Source organism: Melospiza melodia, unplaced genomic scaffold, assembly GCF_035770615.1.
Source record: "Melospiza melodia melodia isolate bMelMel2 unplaced genomic scaffold, bMelMel2.pri scaffold_373, whole genome shotgun sequence".
NCBI lineage: Eukaryota > Metazoa > Chordata > Aves > Passeriformes > Passerellidae > Melospiza > Melospiza melodia.
The window spans coordinates 21,334-41,319 of record NW_026948694.1 but is presented as its reverse complement, the minus strand read 5'-3'; the positions used below and the strand labels follow the sequence as shown (position 1 = coordinate 41,319).

The following is a 19,986-nucleotide window of genomic DNA, read 5'->3' as shown; positions in this document are numbered from 1 at the left end:
AAAGTTGGGGTCCTGCTGTCCCAAAGGATTTGGGGTGCTGGAACCTGTTCCAAGCTGTGTGTAAAGCTCCTGGCATGTCCCTTGTTGCTCCTGCTTTGGGAACAGCTCCTGGAAATTTGCCAGCCCTGAAGAGTCCAGGACCCCCCAGGACCCCCCAGGACCCCCCAGGAGCCCCCAGATTTGGGGTTCACCCCCGTTGCCGCTGTCCCAAAGGGTCTGTGGCGCTGGCAGTGCCCCTCACACGCTCCACCCGTGCCTGCTCTGTCCCCTCTGTGCCCGCCTGGCACGGGCTGGGCCCGGGGTTATTTTTGGCCAATGCCCGTCCCTGTCACGAGCCCGGTGACATTCCCGGGATCCTGATCCGCTCTGGGGACGGGGACACGGAGAGTGAGTGACACGGGACCCCTCCGGTACCCCCAAATTCGGAATTTTGGGATCTGGCCCCTCACGGTGCCCCCCCAAACTCGGAATTTTGGGATCCAGCCCCTCCCAGCGTCCCCCAATCTCGGAATTTTAAGATCCGACCCCTCCTGGAGCCCCCCAAACTCGGAATTTTGAGGGACAGGACACAGGGATGGCGGGGACAGGAAATGAGGGAGCTGCAGGATGTTAATTAAATTAACCCCTAATTAGGGCTCGGCACCACCCGGCGCTGCTGGAAATGGTGCTGCTGTTGGGGGGGGTCCCAAATCCTGGGGGGGTCACGGAGAGGGGGTGAGGGATTTGGGGGGGGAGGAATTTGGGGGATCAGGAATTTGGGGGATCAGGAATTTGGGGGCTGAAAATTTGGGGGGATCAGGAATTTGGGGGATTGGGAACTTGGGGGATTAGGAATTTGGGGGATGAAGCATTTGGGGGATGAGGGATTTGGAAGATTAGGACTTTAGGGGATTAGGAATTTGGGGGATCAGGAATTTGGGGGATTAGGAATTTGGGGGATCAGGAATTTGGGGGATTAGGAATTTGAGGGATGATGAATTTGGGGGATCAGGAATTTGAGGAATGAGGGACTTGGGGGATCAGGAATTTGGAAGATGAGGAATTTGGGGGGTGAAGCATTTGGGGGATGAGGAATTTGGGGGATTGGGAATTTGGGGCATCAGGAATTTGCAGGCTGAGGAATTTGGGGGCTGAAGCATTTGGGGGATTAGGAATTTAGGGGCTGAGGAACATGGGGGCTGAGGAACTTGGGACATTAGGAATTTAGGAGATGAGGAATTCAGGGGATTAAAAATTTGGGGGATCGGGAATTCGGGGGATCAGGAATTCGGGGGCTGAGGAATTCGGGGGATCGGGAATTCGGGGGATCAGGAATGTGGGGGATCAGCAGTCTGGGGGATCAGTAATTCGGGCGCTGAGGAATTTAGGGGACCAGCAATCTGGGAATCAGCAATTCAGGGCACTGAGGAATCCGGTGCCGCTCTCCCCGGGGCCGCCGGAGCCGCGGGGGCTGCGGGGCTCCAGCCCGCTCGGCCCCGGGGCCGTAACGGGATCCCGGCCATTATCAGCATCCCCGGGGCCAGCTCGGCTCCGGTTTCCTCGGCCGAGCCGTTGCTGCAGCAACGCCGGGCCGGGCCTTGTGGGGCCTTTTGAGGGCGGACAAGAGCCCTTTGAGAGCTCCGAGTCACCCGATAGCCCCCGGCGCTCCCCCCGGGCCGCGCCGGCTCCCGGGGACACCGGATCCGCGATGGGCACCGGGAGCGACCCCGGGGATGCGGCCCCGGTGCCGGCGCTGACGGACGGGGGATGCCCTCGGTGCCACCGCAGTGCCACCGCGGTGCCACCCCGAGGTCACCTCCCCAGTGAGGGACCCCCGCGTCCATCCCAATCCCCACGATGTCCCCAGTTTTTACACATTTGGGGGTGACAAGGGGCGCTGGAGGGTGGCGCGGGGACCCCTCCCGAGCGATGCTGCGCCCCCGCGGGTCTGGGGGCGCTGCCCGCGGGTTGTGCCCCCCATGCCCGGCCCCTGCGGGGCTGGCTCGCGGTGCCAGCCCGGCTGCCCAGCCCCGGTATCGGATCCTCCCGGAGGGAGGGGGATTGGAGCTTATTTAACGTGCCCGGCCCGGCCGGGAGGGAGCACTCGGAGCGCGGGGAGCTCAGGTGAGCGCAGGTGACTCTGGTGCCACCCCGGATCGGCCCTCAGGAACCCCTGGATCCCCCCAAACCCCCTGGGATCTCCTCAGAACCCCCTGGATCCCCCCAGAAACCCCAGCCCAGCCCCTGAGATCCCCCCAGATCCCCTTGGGATCCCCTCAGAACTCCCTGGATCCCCTCAGAACCCTCTGGGATCCCCCAAACCCCCCAGTCCTGCCCCTGTGATCCCCTCAGAACCCCCTGCCCAGCCCCTGGGATCCCCCAGGACCACCCAGTCCTGCCTCTGGGTCCCCCCAAAACCCCCTGGGATCCCCCAGACCCCCCAGTCCTGCTCCTGAGATAACCCCAGACCCCAGATCAGGAATTTAGGAAATGAGGAATTTGGGGGATGAGGAATTTGGGGGAAATTAGGATATGAGGAATTTGGGGGATCAGGAATCTGAGGTGATCAGGAATTTAGAAGATGAGGAATTTGGGGGATCAGGAATTTGGGGGATTAGGAATTTGGGGGATGAGGAATTTGGGGGATTAGGAAATGGGGAGATCAGGAACTTGGAGGATCAGGAATTTGGGGGATCAGAATTTGGAGGATCAGGAATTTGAGGGCTGAGGAATTTGGGGGATCAGGAATTGGGGGGATGTGGAATTTGGGAGATCAGAAATTTGAGGGACCAGGAATCTGGAGATTAGGAATTCGGGGGCTGAGGAATTTGGGGGATCAAGAACTTAGGAGATGAGGAATTCGGGGGCTGAGGAACTGGGGGGGATCAGGAATTTAGGGTATCAGTAAATTAGGGGCTGAGGAATTTGGGGGCTGAGGAATTTGCGGGATTAGGAATTTGGGGGATCAGAAACTTGGAAGATCAAGTACTTGGGGCATGAGGAATTGGGGGGCTGTGACCAGGGGGTGTCACCCACACAGGGGGGCTGGCAGGTGACGTGCTGGGGGTCCCGCAGCCGCAGCCATGGCGTCGCAGCTGGAAGGGGCCATGGAGACCCTGATCAATGTCTTCCACCACTACTCGGGCAAGGAAGGGGACAAGTACAAGCTGAGCAAGAAGGAGCTCAAGGAGCTGCTGCAGAGCGAGCTGGGATGTTTCCTGGAGGTAACTGGGACCAGTCTGGCCACTGGGAGGGCTCCTTTTCCCCCATTTTTCCCCCCGTTTCCCAGCCCCACGGCTCACCCTGTGTCACGCCCAGACCCAGAAGGACGCGGGGGCCGTGGAGAAGATCATGCAGGACCTGGATGAGAACGGCGATGGAGAGGTGGATTTCCAGGAGTTCGTGGTCCTGGTGGCCACCCTGACCGTGGCCTGCAACACTTTCTTCTGGGAGAACGCCTGACCCTCCCCTCTCCTGCCGCAGATCCCAAAATCCAGAGCGCCCCCAGAGCCCCCAGCTCAGCCCCTCTGCACCCCGGAATCCCCAGGGGATCCTGATGGGATCCAGCTGCACAATAAAGGCACCAACCCAACCCGAGGGGTGTTTGAGCTCCTTCCTTTGTTCCTGCTCGGGATTCCTGTCCTGGATGCACCCTGTGAGTGCTCCCGGGGGATATCCCACTGTGGGGTCATGGGGAAATCCACCCTGGGTCACCCCAAGGGCTTGGAAAGGGCTGGATCCATCCCTGGGATTCATCCTGGGATCCACCCTCAGATTCACCCCGGGGTCATGGGGAAATCCACCCTGGGTCACCCCCAAGGGCCTGGAGACAGTCCTGGATCCACCCTGGGATCCACCCTGGAATTCCATGATTCCACCTCACGATCCACCCCAGGATCCACCTCAGAATCCCCCCTAGGATCTACCCTGGGATCCCCCTTGGGATCCACCCTGGGATCCACTCTGGGGTCATGGAGAAATCCACCCTGGGTCACCCCAAGGGTTTGGAGACCGTCTTGGGATCCACCCTGGGATCCACCCTGGGATCCACCCTCGAATTCATCCCGGGGTCATGGGGAAATCTACTCTGGGTCACTCCAAGGGCCTGGAGACAGCCCTGGGATCCACCCTGGGATCTCCCTTGGGACCCACCCTGGGATCCACCCTCAGATTCACCCCAGGATCCATCCCGAGATCCCACCCCGGGATCAACTCTGGGGTCCCAGGGAAATCCAATCTGGGTCACCCCAAGGGTTTGGAGACAGCCCTGGACCCACTCTAGGATCCATCCTGGGATCCACCCCAAGATCCACCCTGGGATCCCTTCTGGAATCCACCCCAGGATCCACCCCGGGATTCCCCACTGTGACCCCCCCCAGGGCAGGGTGACCCCGCCGGGCTGTGGCACACCGGGATCACCGGGATTCGGGAACGGGGGAGGACGGGACAGGCCGGGACTCGCCACGGGCGGCTCCGGAGGCACCCGCGGGGCCGGAGGAACCGGTTGGGATCTCCCGGGAATGGGATGGGACAGGATGGGACGGGACTGTGGCCAAGGGCTCCAACAGGGCCGCCAGCGCCATCGCCCGCCCGCCATCCCGGTTCGGGATCAAGATATAAAAATAGTAATATAATTACAGTAATAAAACTTCAAACAATTTGGATTTAGGACAATACGAGACAATAAAAACACAAGAAAATACAGATGGTCCAAGTTCCTTTTCTGGGCAAAATAAACCCAAAACAGGCCCCACATTAACAGAGGATTAACCCTTAAAAGCAACAGCCTGTTGAATATTCACATGTCTCATACATAATGCATAAATTCCATTCAAATACAGGATTCTCTCTGGGCAGTGTTAGCTTCTTCCTCATAACCCTAACAGCGTCCTCCTGCCCAAGTGAGACAGGAAAAAGTTCATTTCTCCTGATAATGGAGCAATAAATTCTTTTTCTCTGAAAGATTCAGGTGTCCTGTGGCTGCTATCTCACTGTGAGTCCTTTCTTTAAAAAAAGAATCTTACACAGCACAGTTTCTATTTTAACATTATGTTCTAACCTAAAACTGTATTTAACACACTACTTAAGAGAATTAATACAGCATCACTTTCTGACATAACACATATAATATTCATTTCTATATTTGCCAAAAGCCAATCATAAAATACGCATTTTTCACAGCATGGTTCCATGACGGTTCCATGACAATTCCATGACAATTCCATGACGGTTCCATGACGGTTTCATGACAATTCCATGGCAATTCCTCGACAATTCCATGACGATTCCCTGATGATTCCATGACGATTCCATGACGGTTTCATGACGACACCGCTCCCTATGACGTCACCAGAACTCCACCCCGAATTCCCGCCAGACCGTTCCCGCCTCCCCCTCCGCCCCGCCTCTTTCCCCGCCCCCTCCACGGCTCCACCAATCACTGCCCATCAAGGGCGGGGCTCGCGCTGCAGGGGGCGTGGCCGGGAGCGCGGCCGCCATTTCGGCGGGGGCGGGAGCGGGGCGGGCGCCATTTTGTCGCGGGCAGCTGAGGGAGAAGCGGCGGCGGCGGCGGGAGCGGGCGGAGCTCAGCGCCAGCCCCGGCCCCGCGCCGGCCCCACACCGGCCCCGCAATCACCCGCTCGCCCGCCGGAGCCACCGGAGACCTGGCGACCGTGTGCTTCGGTGAGTGAGCGCAGAGCCGGAGTGGGGGGGGTGGTTCCTGAGGGCCCGGGGGGTCCCCTCACGGTCCCCTCACGGTCCCTTCATGATCCCTCTCATGATCCCCTCACGATCCCCCTCCTGGTCCCCTCACGATCCCCCTCATGGTCCCCTCACGATCCCACTCATGGTCCCCTCATGGCCCCCTCAGGGTCGGGGCTTTTCCCCTTTATCGGGTTCCAGAGCCGGGCCTGAGGGGGCCTAGCTGATTATTTTTCCCCTCAGGAAGAAAAACGCTTTAAAAACCACTTTAAATTGAAAAAGCTGCTGTGTATTAAAATCAAACGATTAAAATAATTTAAAACAGCAATAAGGCTTTCTGTTGTCGCAATTTCCAGGTGTAAATCCTCTCAATAAAGCGGTTTTTTGAGGGTATTATAGAGTGAGCGCATCCCGGTCGTCATCCACCCGTTAAATTTGCTGCTAATTATAAATTAAATTAATAAATCGATCTGCAGAGCTCGGAGATTGGAACCCAGCGTGTTTCTGTAGCATCCAGCACTGGGGGGGATTTAAATCCCTGGCCTGAGGGGATTTAATCCTCGGTGTTTTAAAGGATACGATGATGCTTTTGTAGCATCACCTTGGATTTTTATTCCCAATTTTATTCCCTGTGCCCTTAAAATTGGGGTTTGCACCTTGGTCATGCTAAGAATATGGGAAATGGGGAGGTGTCACTGTGCTAAAGGCATTTGGGTGCTATTTATTTACAGCTGGATTTTTGTGTTATTACTCAAAAAACTGATAAGATATTCGCTGTAAAAAGATAAATATTTACTTACGGTAAATTAAAATAACTCCCATATTTATTAAACCTGGTAGAGGCTTAGAAAACATTAAAAATACACAAATATAATAGTTATAACTTGTCTCACTCTTAGTCTTCTCCACACAGAACAGAGGTTTTTTTAACGTTTGATTATGTAAATATGTAAGAATTGTATTAATTTGATGTCTTGGGTTCTGGTTTGCATCGTTGCTCTGAAGATGCCATTTGGTTTCCATCTTGCTGCTGGATTTTTATATTATTCCTCCTAATATTGCTGAAGCATTCACTGTAAAAATATCAATTTTTGGTAAGGGAGAAATCAGGGTTTATTTAAACAAGATTTGTTAAAACTAAGAGAGGAGTAAAAAACATTCAAAATCACAGAATCAGAACTGAAAAATAGAGGGATAAAAATCACTGAAAATAGTTGAATATATTACACATAACCTGCGGTAATCTTGATTTCCTTCACTCTTGGAGGCAGAACAGAGGGGATTTTTGGTACTTAGAGTTATAAATGTGTGCTGAATGTCTAAATTTTTATTTTTGCAGATTCTCTGAAGATGGCTGCACAGTCAGCACCGAAGGTCGTGCTAAAGAGCACCACCAAGATGTCTCTGAACGAGCGGTGAGGAAGCCAACGGCACCTTCAGCTCCTAAGAAATCATATATATATTTTTTATTTTTTATTTTTTTTTTACTTAATTCTCACTATCCAAAAAAAAAAAAAAATCCAAAAAACCCGCCGTGGTTTTTCCGCCCTCTTTTAACCTCATCCAGCGAGCGGGTGGTGCCTTCCACACCCGCCTTACCCAAGGTTAAAAGGGCCAAAAAACAAAATTCCGGAGGGGATTTCTCCGTGCTTTTAGTTGTCGTAAATCCGGTGGGATGCGTTGTAAGAGCAGAGACCAACCTCACACCCTCCCTGTCTCTCCCACATGTTTTGACATTGGTATTTTGGCCCTGCTGCCGCGCCCGAGGGTCCCGCCCGCCCGGGTGGGCTCTGTAAGAGGCCGGCGGCGGCCTCGGAACCGGCCCGAAGGCCCTTCTGGGCCTTGTAAGAGGCACCAGCTTTGGCTTCACCTCCATCTCTCGCTGTCCTCGAGCTCTCCCCGCGGCTCATCCCGCTGGGCTTGTCCACGTCTGGCTCCTCCCTGATCACTGACGGGTGTCTGTCTGTCCTGCCGAGCGCTGCGGGGTGAAACACGCTGGGATGGGGCAGCACCTGAGGTCAGGGACACCCTGCTGGCTCCTTCCCTCCCTGTCAGCCCAGACTCCTTGTTTATAAGGGGTAGATCTCATTTCTAGGCAGTAAATTTCATTTCTAGGAGGTGGATTTCATTTTTAGGGGGTGAATTCCATTTTTAGGGGATGAGTTTTGTTTTTAGGGGCTGGATTTCATTTTTAGGGGGTTAAATTTTATTTTTAGGAGGTGAATTTTATTTTTAGTTGGTAAATTTCATTTTTAAGGGGTGAATTTCATTTTTAGGAGGTGGATTCTGTTTTCAGGGGGTGAATTTTGTTTTTAGGAGGTGAATTTCCTTTTTTAAGGGGTGGATTTCATTTTTAGAGAGTGAATTTCATTTTTAGGAGGTGGGTTTCATTTTTAGGCAGTAAATTTCCTTTTTAGGGGTGAATTTCATTTTTATGGAGTGGATTTCATTTTTGGGGGGTTAAATTTCATTTTTAGGGAGTGAATTCCCTTTTTAAGGGGTGAATTTCCTTTTTAGGGCATGAATTTCATTTTTAGGAGGTAAATTTCCTTTTTGTGGGGTGGATTTAATTTTTAGCTGGTAGATTTCCTTTTTATGGGGTGAATTTCATTATTGGGGGTTAAATTTCCATTTTTAGGGGGTAAATTTCCATTTCAGTAGTGGATTTCATTTTTAGGGATTAATTTTCATTTTTATGGGATGGATTTTGCTCACCACCTCCCAGGAAGCTGCTGGAGCTCAGAATCTTTATTTACCACCTGTCTTCAATGGAGGAATTAAATTTCTCATAAATTCCCAAGTGGCCTCATTTCAGTAGAGCAGTTGGGTAGAATTCAGGAGATTCTGGGTGGTGGAATTTTGTACAATCATGGTTGGAAAAAGCTTTAACATGATCCCATCCAACCTTATGCTGGTGTCTTCCCAACCTCCCTCCTAGCCTGGAATTTTGACACTTTTCCCAGATTTTGGGGGGCTTCATTTTGCTTTTTCTGTCCTGTTTCTCCCCTCTCTGTCACGACCATCCCCGCTTTTTGCTGATTGTCACCCCTTCTACCATCTCTCACCTCCAGCTTTCTCATTCCCACTGAAAACTTCCAAAACCTCATTCCTGCCTCTCCAGCGAGGGATCCATAATCCCATAAAGTGCCACTCTTTGCATTAAAATGTTGATGGGAGCTGGAGCCCCACTCGAGCACCGTGAAATGGCGATAATTGTTTATTTAAGCTTTAATTAAACCCCGTTTTATTCGACCTTGAAGCTTCACTAACATGCTGAAGAACAAACAGCCGATGCCGGTGAATATCCGGGCCACCATGCAGCAGCAGCAGCTGGCCAGCGCTCGAAACAGACGTTTGGCCCAGCAGATGGAGAACAGGCCGTCTGTGCAGGCTGCTCTGAAGCTCAAACAGGTGAGGGGAAAGCAGATTTGAGCCTTGCAGGATGTGGAAAAAACAGCTCCGGAAAGAGAAAATGGCCAGAGAAGGGAAGGGGATGGAGGGTGAGTGTGGGGAGCTCAGGGGGGATCTGGTTCTCCGTAAATCCCAGACAGGAGGGTGGGATGGGACACGTGAGGAGGAATTGTCTGGGAAGGGTGGTCAGGGGTTGCCCAGGGAATTTTGGAGTGAAGGTGTCCAGGGAAAGCCTGGATGTGGCATCTGGGCTGGGCACAAGGTGGGGGTTGCACTCAGTGGTCTGGGAGGTCTTTTCCAGCCAGGAAACTTTTGGAATTCTGTAAAAAATGTATGTTGGAAAGTGTCCAGAGGATGGAGGAGGATCTGGAGGAATGGCTGAGGGTGTGTCCAGGAGACTCAGGGATCTGCAGCTCCAGTCTCTGTTCCCTGGGACAGGGACAGGATCCTGGGAATGGCTGGAGCTGTGCCAGGGAACGTTTAGGATGGATTTTAGGGAAAGGTTTTCCTCCACAGTGCCCAGGCTTCTCAGGAAATGTGATGAAACTGCCAGGGAAGGTTTAGGATGGATTTTAGGGCCCCCAGAGGGTGCTGGGCACACCCAGGCTCCCCAGGGAATGGGGAATGGGATGAAGCTGTGCCAGGGGAGGTTTAGGATGGATTTTAGGGCCCTCTGAGGGTGCTGGGCACTGCCCGGCCTCCCCTGGCAATGGGCACATTCCCAATGCTGCCAGAGCTCCAGGAGATGCTCCCATGGATGCCCAGGCTGAGGTTTTGGGGTGTCTGCAGGGACAGGAGTTGACCTGGATGATCCTCATGGATCCCTCCCAACTCAGATCATTTCATAATCCTAAAAACAAAATACTTGGGAGGGACTGGCACAAAATTTCCACTTTTTCCCTCAGATCGGTGACAGTTGTCACTCCCTGGTTATCAGTGGGGTTGTCCCTCAGATCAGTGACAGTTTTCATTCCCTGGTTGTTAGTGGGGATTGTTCCTCAGATCAGTGACACGTTGGTTGTCACTCCCTGGTTGTCAGTGGGTTTCTCCCTCAGGTCAGTGACACGTTGGTTGTCATTCCCTGGTTGTCATTGTCACTCCCTGTTTCTCAGTGGGTTTGTCCCTCAGATCAGTGACACATTTTCACTCCCTGTTTCTCGGTGGGGCTGTTGGGTGCTGCCTGTTGATGTCTCCTCTCTATTTTTCCAGACCAAAGGCTCATCCCGGCCTCCGGGAGCTGCTTCACCTCACAGTCCCATGGCAACAACATCCCCTAAAACCCCTCCCTCCCTCTTTACCCTTCCTGTGGTGGAGCCCTGCGGTGTCCCCGCTCCCAGATGGCTGCATGACTCCTGTCCCCCCCAAATCTTCTCTTCCAGAAGAGCTTGAAGCAACGCCTCGGCAAGAGCAACATCCAGGCGCGGCTGGGCCGGCCGGCGGGGACGCTGGCCCGGGGAGCCCTGGGCCAACGGGGGCTGGCCCTGGGCCAGCGGGGGCTGCCCCGGGGAGCCCTGCGGGGCCGCGGGGCCCGGGCCATCATCCGAGGAGGGGTGGCGCTCCGAGGTCAGTGCCCTGCCGTGTCCCGTCCCCTCACGGGCCGTTCCCGTGGGTGAAATTGGGTTTATTGGTGGTGCTGATAGTGCCTTGGTTGGGCTGAACCAAATGGGGGTAACTGTGGGGTTTGTTTGACCCCAGAGACACTTCTGGGTATCTGGATCGCCCCAGGGACAATTTTGCCCTAGACACATTTGGCTAACTGGATGTGTGGTGTTTTCACCCAAAGACACTTTTGGCTGGCTGGATCACCCCAAAAACGCTTTTTGGCCAGCTGGATGTTGCAGTTGGGTGCATGGAGACAACTCCAGACATTTCGGGGCTCTGGTGCCTCTGGTGTTCCTCCCATGGAAGGTTCTTTAGGTTTCCCTCTGATGGAGAAATTTTAAGGTGATGGTGAAGGAAAGGAGTCGGTTCTGATGGAGGGTTTTAATGCAGAGTTTCATTCTGAATCTACAACAGCTCCAACAGAACTCCCTGACCGTGTGGTTGCTGGGGGAAGAGGAGGAGGGGTGGGGTACAGGAGGGGAGGTTTCAAGGGACAAAGGACACCTCGATGTCCCAATGTCCCTCCTGGAATTGCAGGACTGACCGACAGCACTCAGCAGGGCTCAGGATGGGGAAAGGAGGGATGACTGACACACCCGGGAGGGAATTATCAGGGAGGATGAGATTTCCCATGAAACCCCACCTCAACACCCATTTTTCTGCTTTTCCCACCCAAGGTCAAGGCCTGCTGCGCGGCGGCAGAGGGATTGCCCCCAGGATGGGTCTGCGCAGAGGCGGCATCAGGGGCCGCGGGGGCCCGGGCAGAGGCGGCCTGGGCCGGGGCGCCATGGGCCGGGGCGGCATCGGCGGCAGAGGTCAGTGCCCACAATGGCAGGGGTTCATCCGGGGTTAATCCAGATCCAGATCCTGCTATGAGGCTGGAGGCCTGCAGCACCAAGAGTTTCCCAGCCTGGAATTCAAAGCTTTTATCCGACACGTGGTGGTTTTATCAGCAGGGTGGGATGGGAAAGCCAAGAGGCAGATGTTGGTGTTAGGCTGGGATTAGGAATTCTTAGGAAGCTCCTGACTTGAGTGGTGAGAAGGAGCTGGGAGTGTAGCCATGAGTCAAATAGCTCTCTGGGAATCACCAAGGGGCTGAAAGGGGTGGGAAATCCTGGGATTCAGACAGTGATGTAGTGGGAAATCATGGGATAGAGGCAGTGGTGGGATTGAGGCAGTGAGGGGTGTGAAATCCCAGGATGCGGACAACGATGGAGTGGGAAATCCTGGGATGGAGGCAGTGACCAGGTGGGGTGAGAAATCTCAAAATGGACAAGTTAGGGGTGGGAAATCCTGGGATGGAGGGATGTGAAATCCCATGAATGAGGGGGTGTGAAATACCATGAATGGGGAGTGTGAAATCCCATGAATGAGGGGTGTGAAGTCTCAGGATGGAGGGGTGGGAAATCCCATCCTGGGATGGAGGCAGTGAGGGGTGGGAAATGTGGGAAATCCCAGGATGTAGGGGTGGGAAATGCCGGGATGGACGAAATGAGGGGTGGGAAATGCTGGGATGGAGGGATGCAGGCTGTGATGGAGTAGGAAATCCCAGGACACGTCCCGTTCCCACCCGCAGGGCGCGGCATGGCGGGGCGCGGCCGGGGCGGCTTCGGCGGGCGCAGCAGAGGCCGGGGCCGCGGGAGAGGCTCGGCACGGCCCGCCCTCACCAAGGAGCAGCTGGACAACCAGCTGGACGCCTACATGTCCAAGACCAAGGGACACCTGGACGCCGAGCTGGACGCGTACATGGCACAGACGGACCCCGAGGCCGCCGACTGAGGCGCCGGGATCAACCCCAAGGGGAAATCAGACTTAGTGTGTTCTTGGATGTTTTGATACTCTCTGTTATATTAAACTTTTTTTGGATTGTTCTTTTCCCTGGGGTCTTTTTTGGTGGTTTTGCACTGGGGATGGGGTGGATGCGCACAGTCTGGTGGTGGCAGCAGCGCCAGGGGTGCACCTGTGGGTGTGGAGCTCCATGGATGGGTTTTGGGATGAGTTGTTGGGTTTTGGGACAAATTTCTTGGGTTTTGGGATGAGTAGTTGTGGTTTGGGATGGATACCTGCGGTATAACCGGGGCCAGACTCGCGGGATAAGCGGGGTATAACCGGGGCCGGGACCCGCGGCGCTCCCGGTGGGAGCCGGGCCCGGCGGCGCCGGGGGCGGGACCCGTCTGGAGGCTGGCGCAATGAAAGCTCGGCCGCCATTGGCTGGCGGGGCCCGGCCCGGCTGTCACGGGCGCTGCCATTGGCTGGGACGCGGCGGCGCCTCACGCGCTCCGGCCGCTCCTTTTGTTATTGTGGGGCCGGAGTTGGGAAAGGGCCGAGGGAGCGGGAACGGGACGGGGAGAGGAGGAGGAGGAGAAAGCTGGGAGCCGGAGGAGAGGGCTTAGAGAAGGCGAGGGAGGCTGAGGGAAAGGGCTGACAGGAGAAGGAGGAGGCTGAGGGCAGGAGGGAAGGGCACAGAGCTGAGGGAAAGGTCTGAGGGAAATGGCTGAGGGTGGGAGAAAAGGGCAGGGGGCTGAGGGGAAGGTGAGGGGCTGAGGAAAAGGCAGGGGCTGAGGGAAGGGCAGAGGACTGAGGGAAAGGGCTGAGGGAAGAGCAAGGAGCTCAGGGAAGGACAGGAGCCTGAGGGAAAGGCAGGGACTCAGAGAAGGCCAGGAGGCTGAGGGAAAAGCAGGGGCTGAGGGACAATCAGGGATCTGCAGTCACGGCAGCACCACCGTGAGCCGGAGGAGATGCGGCGGGAGCCGGGCCGCGAGTGACGGCAGCCGGGTCCGGTGCAGGTGAGTCCATCCCGAGCCACCTTCGGTCCCCTAAAGGTCCCTGCTGTGTCCCCTTCTTAAAGCGTGTCACCCCCTCCTTGAAGCGTGTCACCCCTTAGAACCCCTGTGCCGTCCCTGTCACCTCCCCGTGGTGTCCCAGGAACAACCCCAGGACGAGTTTTGGGACTGGGATCAGTCCGGAGTTCTGGCAGGGCGATGTGGGGTTAGAACGGGGCTGGGTCTGGCTCCACTGAGCCCAGCTTGCCCCAAACCCGGGCTCCGACCCTTCCTGCCTTCCCTGGAGCAGCCTTGGGATGCAGGGAGGGAGAGCAGGACCCCAAATCCCGTCTCCCACTGCTTTTAACCCCAAAACACGAGGCAGGGAGCGGGGATGGGATGAACCGCAGAGCCTGGCGGGGGGCTGAGGGTCTCACCCACCTCAGCATCCCTGGAAGTGTCCCCATAGCGAGGTGGCATTTGGGGACATACTGGGGGTGCTGGCAGGACACTCAGGCTCGGATAAGGAGCAGAGAGCGGCGATTGTTGTGTCTGCCGCCATCCCGATGATTTTCCAGGCTGTGGCAGGAAAGGGAGAAGCCGAGAGAGACAGACGGGGTTAAGGAGCGGCGCCAGGCCGGGCTCTGTTTAGTCTGGGCTCGGCGGCGGCTGCGGGAGCGGCTCCATCCCGGCTGTTCCGTGCCAGCCTGGGGACGGCGCTGTCCCCGAGCCTGATGCCAGCACCCAACTCTGCCTGGGGACACCCCGAGTGTCCCTGTGAACTGTGCTGGGTCACCTCAGCCCAAGCTGGGGACAAACTCTGGCACGGAGGGAGCACAGAATGCAGGCTTTGGGTGACATGGCTTTGTGGCCGGTGCCAGCAGCTCAGTGTCCCCTGCAGCAGGGTGACCCTCTGGGGACAAACTGGCACTCGGGGAGCACAGAACGCAGGCTTTGGGTGACATGGCTTTGTCACCTGAGAGTGCCACTATCCCTCGATGTCCCCTGCAGCAGGGTGACCCTCTGGGGACAAACTCTGGCACTCAGGTGGTGCCACCAACCAGGCTTGGGGTGACATGGCTTTGTCACCGGTGCCAGCAGCTCGGTGTCCCCTGCGGCAGGGTGACCCTCTGGGGACACGCCATGTCCCTGGGCAGCGACAGCGGCCCCGGCATCGTGCACAGCCTGCTGTGCCACCGGCAGGGAGGGGACAGCGAGGCCTTCGCCCGCCGCGCCATCCAGAGCCTGCTGAGGAAGCTCAAGGAGAAGAGGGACGAGCTGGACGCGCTGGTGGCCGCTGTCACCTCCGGAGGGGCCCAGCCCGGCCAGTGTGTCACCGTGCAGAGAACGCTGGACGGGCGGCTCCAGGTACACCAGGAACCCGGGAGGGGGGCTCGGCGGGGCTGACACCCCCTTGGGGACCCCCGGGATGGGGGTAACCGCCCTTTGGGACCCCTGGAATGGGGGTAACCCCCCTGGGATGGGGGCTGAGCCCCCTGGGGACCCCGGTGTTGTCACCCCATCACTCCAGGGGGTTCCCGGTGTGGGGGTTTGGGGGGTCCCAAGCCTCCCAGATCCTCCCCAGGGGTATCTCGCTGTTGTCCCCGCCGATGTTGTCACCCTGGGGGCATCCCGGTATTGTCACCCCGGGGGGATCCCAGTATTGTCACCCAGGGATATCTCGATACTGTCACCCCGGGTAGGGGTCCCACCCCTCCCTCCCCTCCCTCCCCTCCGTGTCCCCCTCCCCACAGGTGGCCGGCAGGAAGGGTTTCCCTCACGTCATCTACGCGCGGCTCTGGCGCTGGCCCGACCTGCACAAGAACGAGCTCAAACCCGCCCGCTTCTGCCAGTTCGCCTTCGACCTCAAGTGCGACAGCGTCTGCGTCAACCCCTACCACTACGAGCGCGTGGGGACCCCCGGCGGCGGTGAGCGGGACCCCCGAAATGGGGAGGGGTCACCAAGGGAGGGGGTCACAGCACCGCTAATCCTAATCCTGAACCCCTAATTCCCCAAACCCCCAAACCGGGATCCCCCAATCCCCCACATCGAGATTCCCCCAGCCCCAACACCGGGACCCCCCAAAGCCCCAACACCGGGATCCCGGTCACCAAGCGGGGGTCACGGCACCCCTAATCCTAAACCCCCCACCCCAACCCTGTCCCGCAGGTCTGAGCATCCCGCGCACAGGTGAGACCCCGGCCCGGAGCCCCCCGAGCCCCCTGCCGCGGGTCCCCGTGTCTCCCCACGGTGTCCGGTGTGTGTCCCCGTGTCCCCCCCATACCCAGTGTGTGTCCCCAGTGTCCCCCCCATGCCCGGTGTGTGTCCCCGTGTCCCCCCACGGTCTCCGTGTGTGTCCCCAGTGTCCCCCCCTATGCCCAGTGTGTATCCCCAGTGTCCCCCCACGGTGCCTGGTGTGTGTCCCCAGTGTCCCCCCCATGCCCGGTGTGTGTCCCCAGTGTCCCCCCCATGCCCGGTGTGTGTCCCCAGTGTCTCCCCCCATGCCCGGTGTGTGTCCCCAGTGTCCCCCCACGGTCTCTGTGTGTGTCCCCAGTGTTCCCCCCATGCCCGGTGTGTGTCCCCAGTGTCCCCCCACGGTGCCCGGTGTGTGTCCCCCGTGTCCCCCCACGGTCTCCGTGTGTGTCCCCAGTGTCCCCCCCGTGCCCGGTGAAGGAGGAGCGTGTCCATGAGTGTGTGGTGCAGATGGAGCTGCCGGAGCTGGGGGGGGAGACCCCCGGGTGCCCCCACCGAGCGCTGCCCCCTGAGCCCCCCCGAGTGCCCCCCCGGAGCTGCCTGGAGCTGCCCCAAGGTGAGACCCCCACAATGATCCCTGCACTGAGGGGGTTTGGGGTGTCACACTGAGCCCCCCACTCCACAATATATAAATATATATAAATATATATAAATATATATAAATATATATAAATATATATAAATATATATGGATATAAATAGATATAAATATAAAAATATGTATAAAATATATAAATATATACAAATACATAAAAATATACACAATATGTTAAAACATATAAATATACATATAAATGTAAAAATATAAAATATATATAAATGTATTAAAATATATAAATAGAAAAATATGTATAATATATAAAATATATATAAATGTATAACATTATAAATATATGTAAATATATAAAGATATAAAAATATATTAAATATATGTTAAAATATTTAAGTATACATATAAATATATAAAAATATAAAAAATATATATAAATATATATAAATGTATTGAAATATATAAATATATAAAATTGTAAATGATATATAAAATATAAAAATATATTTATAAATATATAATATATACATATTCAAATTTATATAAATATATATATAACTATATTTAAATATATAAATATATTAATATCTAAATATATATAAAATATGTATAAATATATTAAAAATGTATAAATATATAAAAATATATTTCTAGAAAAAATAATAAATCAAACCTTCTAAACCATAAAATCAACATCTTCCCCCCCACAGCGACCCCCCAGGACCCCCAGGCCCACCCCGAGGGCCCCCCAGCACAGAATGGGTACCCCAAACCCCCCCAGCACGGTGAGTATGGGGGTGCCCCACTGCCCCCCAACCCCTTTGGGGGGACCCTCCTCATGTCCCCCCATGTCCCCTGCAGGTTCCCCGCTGAGCTGGAGCCCTGCCACCATCTACACCCCGACTTTGGGGGGGCCGCAGCCCCCTCCCCACCACCATCCCGGCAGCCAGAGCCACCCGCAGCACTGCTGTAGGTTTGGGGGGCACTGGGTGACACTTTGGGGGGGATCCTCAATGTGCTGACCCCTCTCTACCCACCCAGGGCCCCCCATGCTGCAGCCCCCCGTGTCCACCCACCCTGGTGAGTGCCCCCCACCCATTTCAGCACCCATGGGTGCCGTGACCCCCCCCAAAAACCCCCATTTTTCCCCCCCGTTCCAGGCCCGGAGTTCTGGTGCTCCATCGCCTACTTCGAGCAGGACGTGCAGGTGGGGGAGATCTTCAAGGTGCCCTCGAGCTGCCCCTCGGTGGTCGTGGATGGATACGTGGATCCCTCGGGGGGCGCCCGCTTCTGCCTGGGGCAGCTCTCCAACGTGCAGCGCTGCGCCGCCAGCGAGAGGGCACGGTGGGCATGGGGGGCACCAGAGGGCACTGGGGGGCATGGGGGGAATGGGGGGCACGGGGGGAATAGGGGGCACGGGGTCATGGGGGTGATGGGGAAATGGGGGACATGGTGGGTGCGGAGGCACGGGGGGCGTGGGGGAGATGGGGATCATGGTGGGTCATGGGGGGCATGGGGAGCGCAGAGGGGCATAAGGGGGAAGGGGGCATGGGGGGTGAGAGGGGCATGGAGGGGATGGGGGCAATGGGGGCATGGGGGGCACAGGGGGGTATGGAGGGCATGGTGGGCACGGTGGGTCAGGGGGCATGGGGTGTACTGGAGGGTTAAGGGGGGCACAGAGGGCACGGGGGGCATTGGAGAGGGTTGGGAGTAATGTGGGGAATCAGATCTGGGAATGGGGCAGGGGGGTGTGAAGGATGGGGGGCAAAAGGGGAATAATGAGGGTGGGGAGTGTTGGGGGATAAAGGGGAAAAGGGGGATATGGGGGAAATGGGGGATAGTTAGGGCAGAAGGAGGAAAAAGGAGAAAAATCAGGAGAAAGGGGGAAAATGGGGTGATGAGGAAAAGAGGGATCCAGAAGGGATAATTAGGGCAGAACGGCGTGGGGATAAAAGCGGGTAATCGGGGCGGAAGGCAGGAATATGAGGGAAAAACGTGGGATAATCAGGGCAAAACAGGGAGAACCTGGGGCAGGTGGGACAGGGCCTGGGGGGCTCGGGGGTCCTGGGGGTCCGTACTGACGCTCTCTCCAGGCTGCACATCGGCAGGGGCGTGCAGCTGGAGCGGCGAGGAGAGGGCTGGGCAGGTGGAACAGGGAATTGGGGGGTCCTGGGGGTGCTCAGGGGTCCTGGGGGTGCTCAGGGGTCCTGGGGGCGCTCAGGGGTCCGTACTGACGCTCTCCCCAGGCTGCACATCGGCAGGGGCGTGCAGCTGGAGCGCCGGGGAGAGGGCGATGTGTGGATGCGCTGCCGCAGCGAGCACGCCGTGTTCGTGCAGAGCTTCTACCTGGACAGGGAGGCGGGCAGGGCCCCCGGCGACGCCGTGCACAAGGTGTACCCCGGAGCGCACGTCAAGGTGGGCTCCTCGAGGGGCTGGGGGGGGTCTGGGTAGATAATTAATTGCATTTTATAGCAGTAGACCAATCACAGATCTACTTGTTGCATTTTACAGCAGCAGATAATTATCATTTACATTTTCTTTATGAGGTTTCTCAGCTTCTCAGGAGAAAAAATTCTTAAAAAGAAAACTCTTAAAGAAAGGATTTTAGCTAGAGCTGTGCCCTCCGCAGGTGTTCGACCTGCGGCAGTGCCACCGGCAGATGCAGCAGCAGGCGGCCACGGCCCAGGCTGCGGCCACTGCCCAGGCGGCCGCGGTGGCCGGGACCATCCCCGGGGCTGGCTCCGTGGGGGGCATCGCCCCGGCCATCGGTGAGTGACCACGGGGGTGTCAGTGCCTGTGCCGACCCCCCTGAGTGACCACAGCGGTGACAGGACCCCATGGTGACCCCCCTGAGTGACCACAGTGGTGACAGGACCCCATGGTGACCCCCCCTGAGTGCCCACAGTGGTGACAGGACCCCATGGTGACCCCCCCTGAGTGACCACAGTGCTGGTCAGTGCCTGTGCTGACCCTTCCAGGGCTGTCCCACCACCCAGGGTGGGCTGGGACCCCCGTGCTGACCCCACTGACCACCCATGAGTGACCCCAGGGTGGGCTGGGACCCCCGTGAGTGACCCCAGGGCAGGCTGGGACCCCCATGCTGACCCCCCCAGGGCTGTCCCACCACCCCTGAGTGACCACGGCGGGGGCAGGACCCCATGGTAACCCCCCCACACCATCTGTGAGTGACCACAGGGGGGACAGGACCCCCGTGCTGACCCCCCAGGGCTGTCCCAGCCCCCAGGACAAGCCGAGCCCCCCGTTGTGACCGTGTCCCCCCCCCCAGGGCTGTCGGTGGCCGCGGGGCTCGGCGTGGACGACCTGCGGCGCCTTTGCCTCGTTAGGCTGAGCTTCGTTAAGGGCTGGGGGCCCGACTACCCCCGCGCCAGCATCACCTGCACGCCCTGCTGGATCGAGGTGCACCTGCACCGCGCCCTGCAGCTGCTGGACCACGTCCTGCACGCCCTGCCCGACGCACACGCCTGAATCCTGCAAGGAATGCCAAAAAAAAGGGGGAAAAAACGAAGCAAAATGGCAAAAAAAAAAAAAAAAAGACTAAAAATGTGTTGGTTTAACAGTTATTTAATGAATTGGGTCAAGGCTTGTGGTCTGGGTGTAGTGCAGCCCTCAGTGCTGATTTCCACCTCCTGCTTGAACTTTTGTATGAAAATAAACCAAAAAATTAATTTTAAAATGAAGTAAAAGGACCAACACCGTGATATTTTAAC

At 56.5% G+C, this 19,986-nt stretch overlaps 3 protein-coding genes across 9 annotated transcripts; all 3 read left to right on the top strand.

Annotated features, from left to right (window-relative positions):
- Positions 1-263: 263 nt before the first annotated feature.
- Positions 264-3,574, top strand: LOC134434526 (protein S100-A1-like). Of its 4 annotated transcripts, none has more exons than XM_063183190.1 (3): positions 264-387; positions 3,020-3,203; positions 3,298-3,574. In XM_063183190.1, the coding sequence occupies exons 2-3, from the start codon at positions 3,063-3,065 to the stop codon at positions 3,439-3,441; spliced, it is 285 nt and encodes a 94-aa protein (XP_063039260.1). In that variant the 5' UTR covers positions 264-387; positions 3,020-3,062; the 3' UTR covers positions 3,442-3,574. The 4 variants fall into 4 exon arrangements, with proteins under 4 accessions (XP_063039260.1, XP_063039261.1, XP_063039259.1 ...); XM_063183191.1 differs by having other exon boundaries at positions 296-410; positions 3,055-3,203; XM_063183189.1 differs by having other exon boundaries at positions 327-387; positions 3,055-3,203.
- Positions 3,575-5,545: 1,971 nt separating this feature from the next.
- LOC134434525 (chromatin target of PRMT1 protein-like) lies at positions 5,546-12,567 on the top strand. The gene is made up of 6 exons (XM_063183186.1): positions 5,546-5,661; positions 7,019-7,094; positions 8,940-9,090; positions 10,470-10,653; positions 11,370-11,507; positions 12,269-12,567. The coding sequence occupies exons 2-6, from the start codon at positions 7,030-7,032 to the stop codon at positions 12,469-12,471; spliced, it is 741 nt and encodes a 246-aa protein (XP_063039256.1). The 5' UTR covers positions 5,546-5,661; positions 7,019-7,029; the 3' UTR covers positions 12,472-12,567.
- A 637-nt stretch (positions 12,568-13,204) lies between these two features.
- On the top strand, positions 13,205-19,985 carry LOC134434530 (mothers against decapentaplegic homolog 4-like). 4 transcript variants are annotated; one of them, XM_063183199.1, is made up of 12 exons: positions 13,205-13,478; positions 14,576-14,822; positions 15,209-15,383; positions 15,625-15,645; positions 16,106-16,264; positions 16,969-17,043; positions 17,120-17,227; positions 17,300-17,338; positions 17,419-17,602; positions 18,505-18,673; positions 18,888-19,026; positions 19,545-19,985. In XM_063183199.1, the coding sequence occupies exons 2-12, from the start codon at positions 14,598-14,600 to the stop codon at positions 19,742-19,744; spliced, it is 1,494 nt and encodes a 497-aa protein (XP_063039269.1). In that variant the 5' UTR covers positions 13,205-13,478; positions 14,576-14,597; the 3' UTR covers positions 19,745-19,985. The 4 variants fall into 4 exon arrangements, with proteins under 4 accessions (XP_063039269.1, XP_063039267.1, XP_063039268.1 ...); XM_063183195.1 differs by lacking the exon at positions 13,205-13,478 and having other exon boundaries at positions 14,123-14,822; XM_063183197.1 differs by lacking the exons at positions 13,205-13,478; positions 15,625-15,645 and having other exon boundaries at positions 14,121-14,822.
- Position 19,986: the final 1 nt, after the last annotated feature.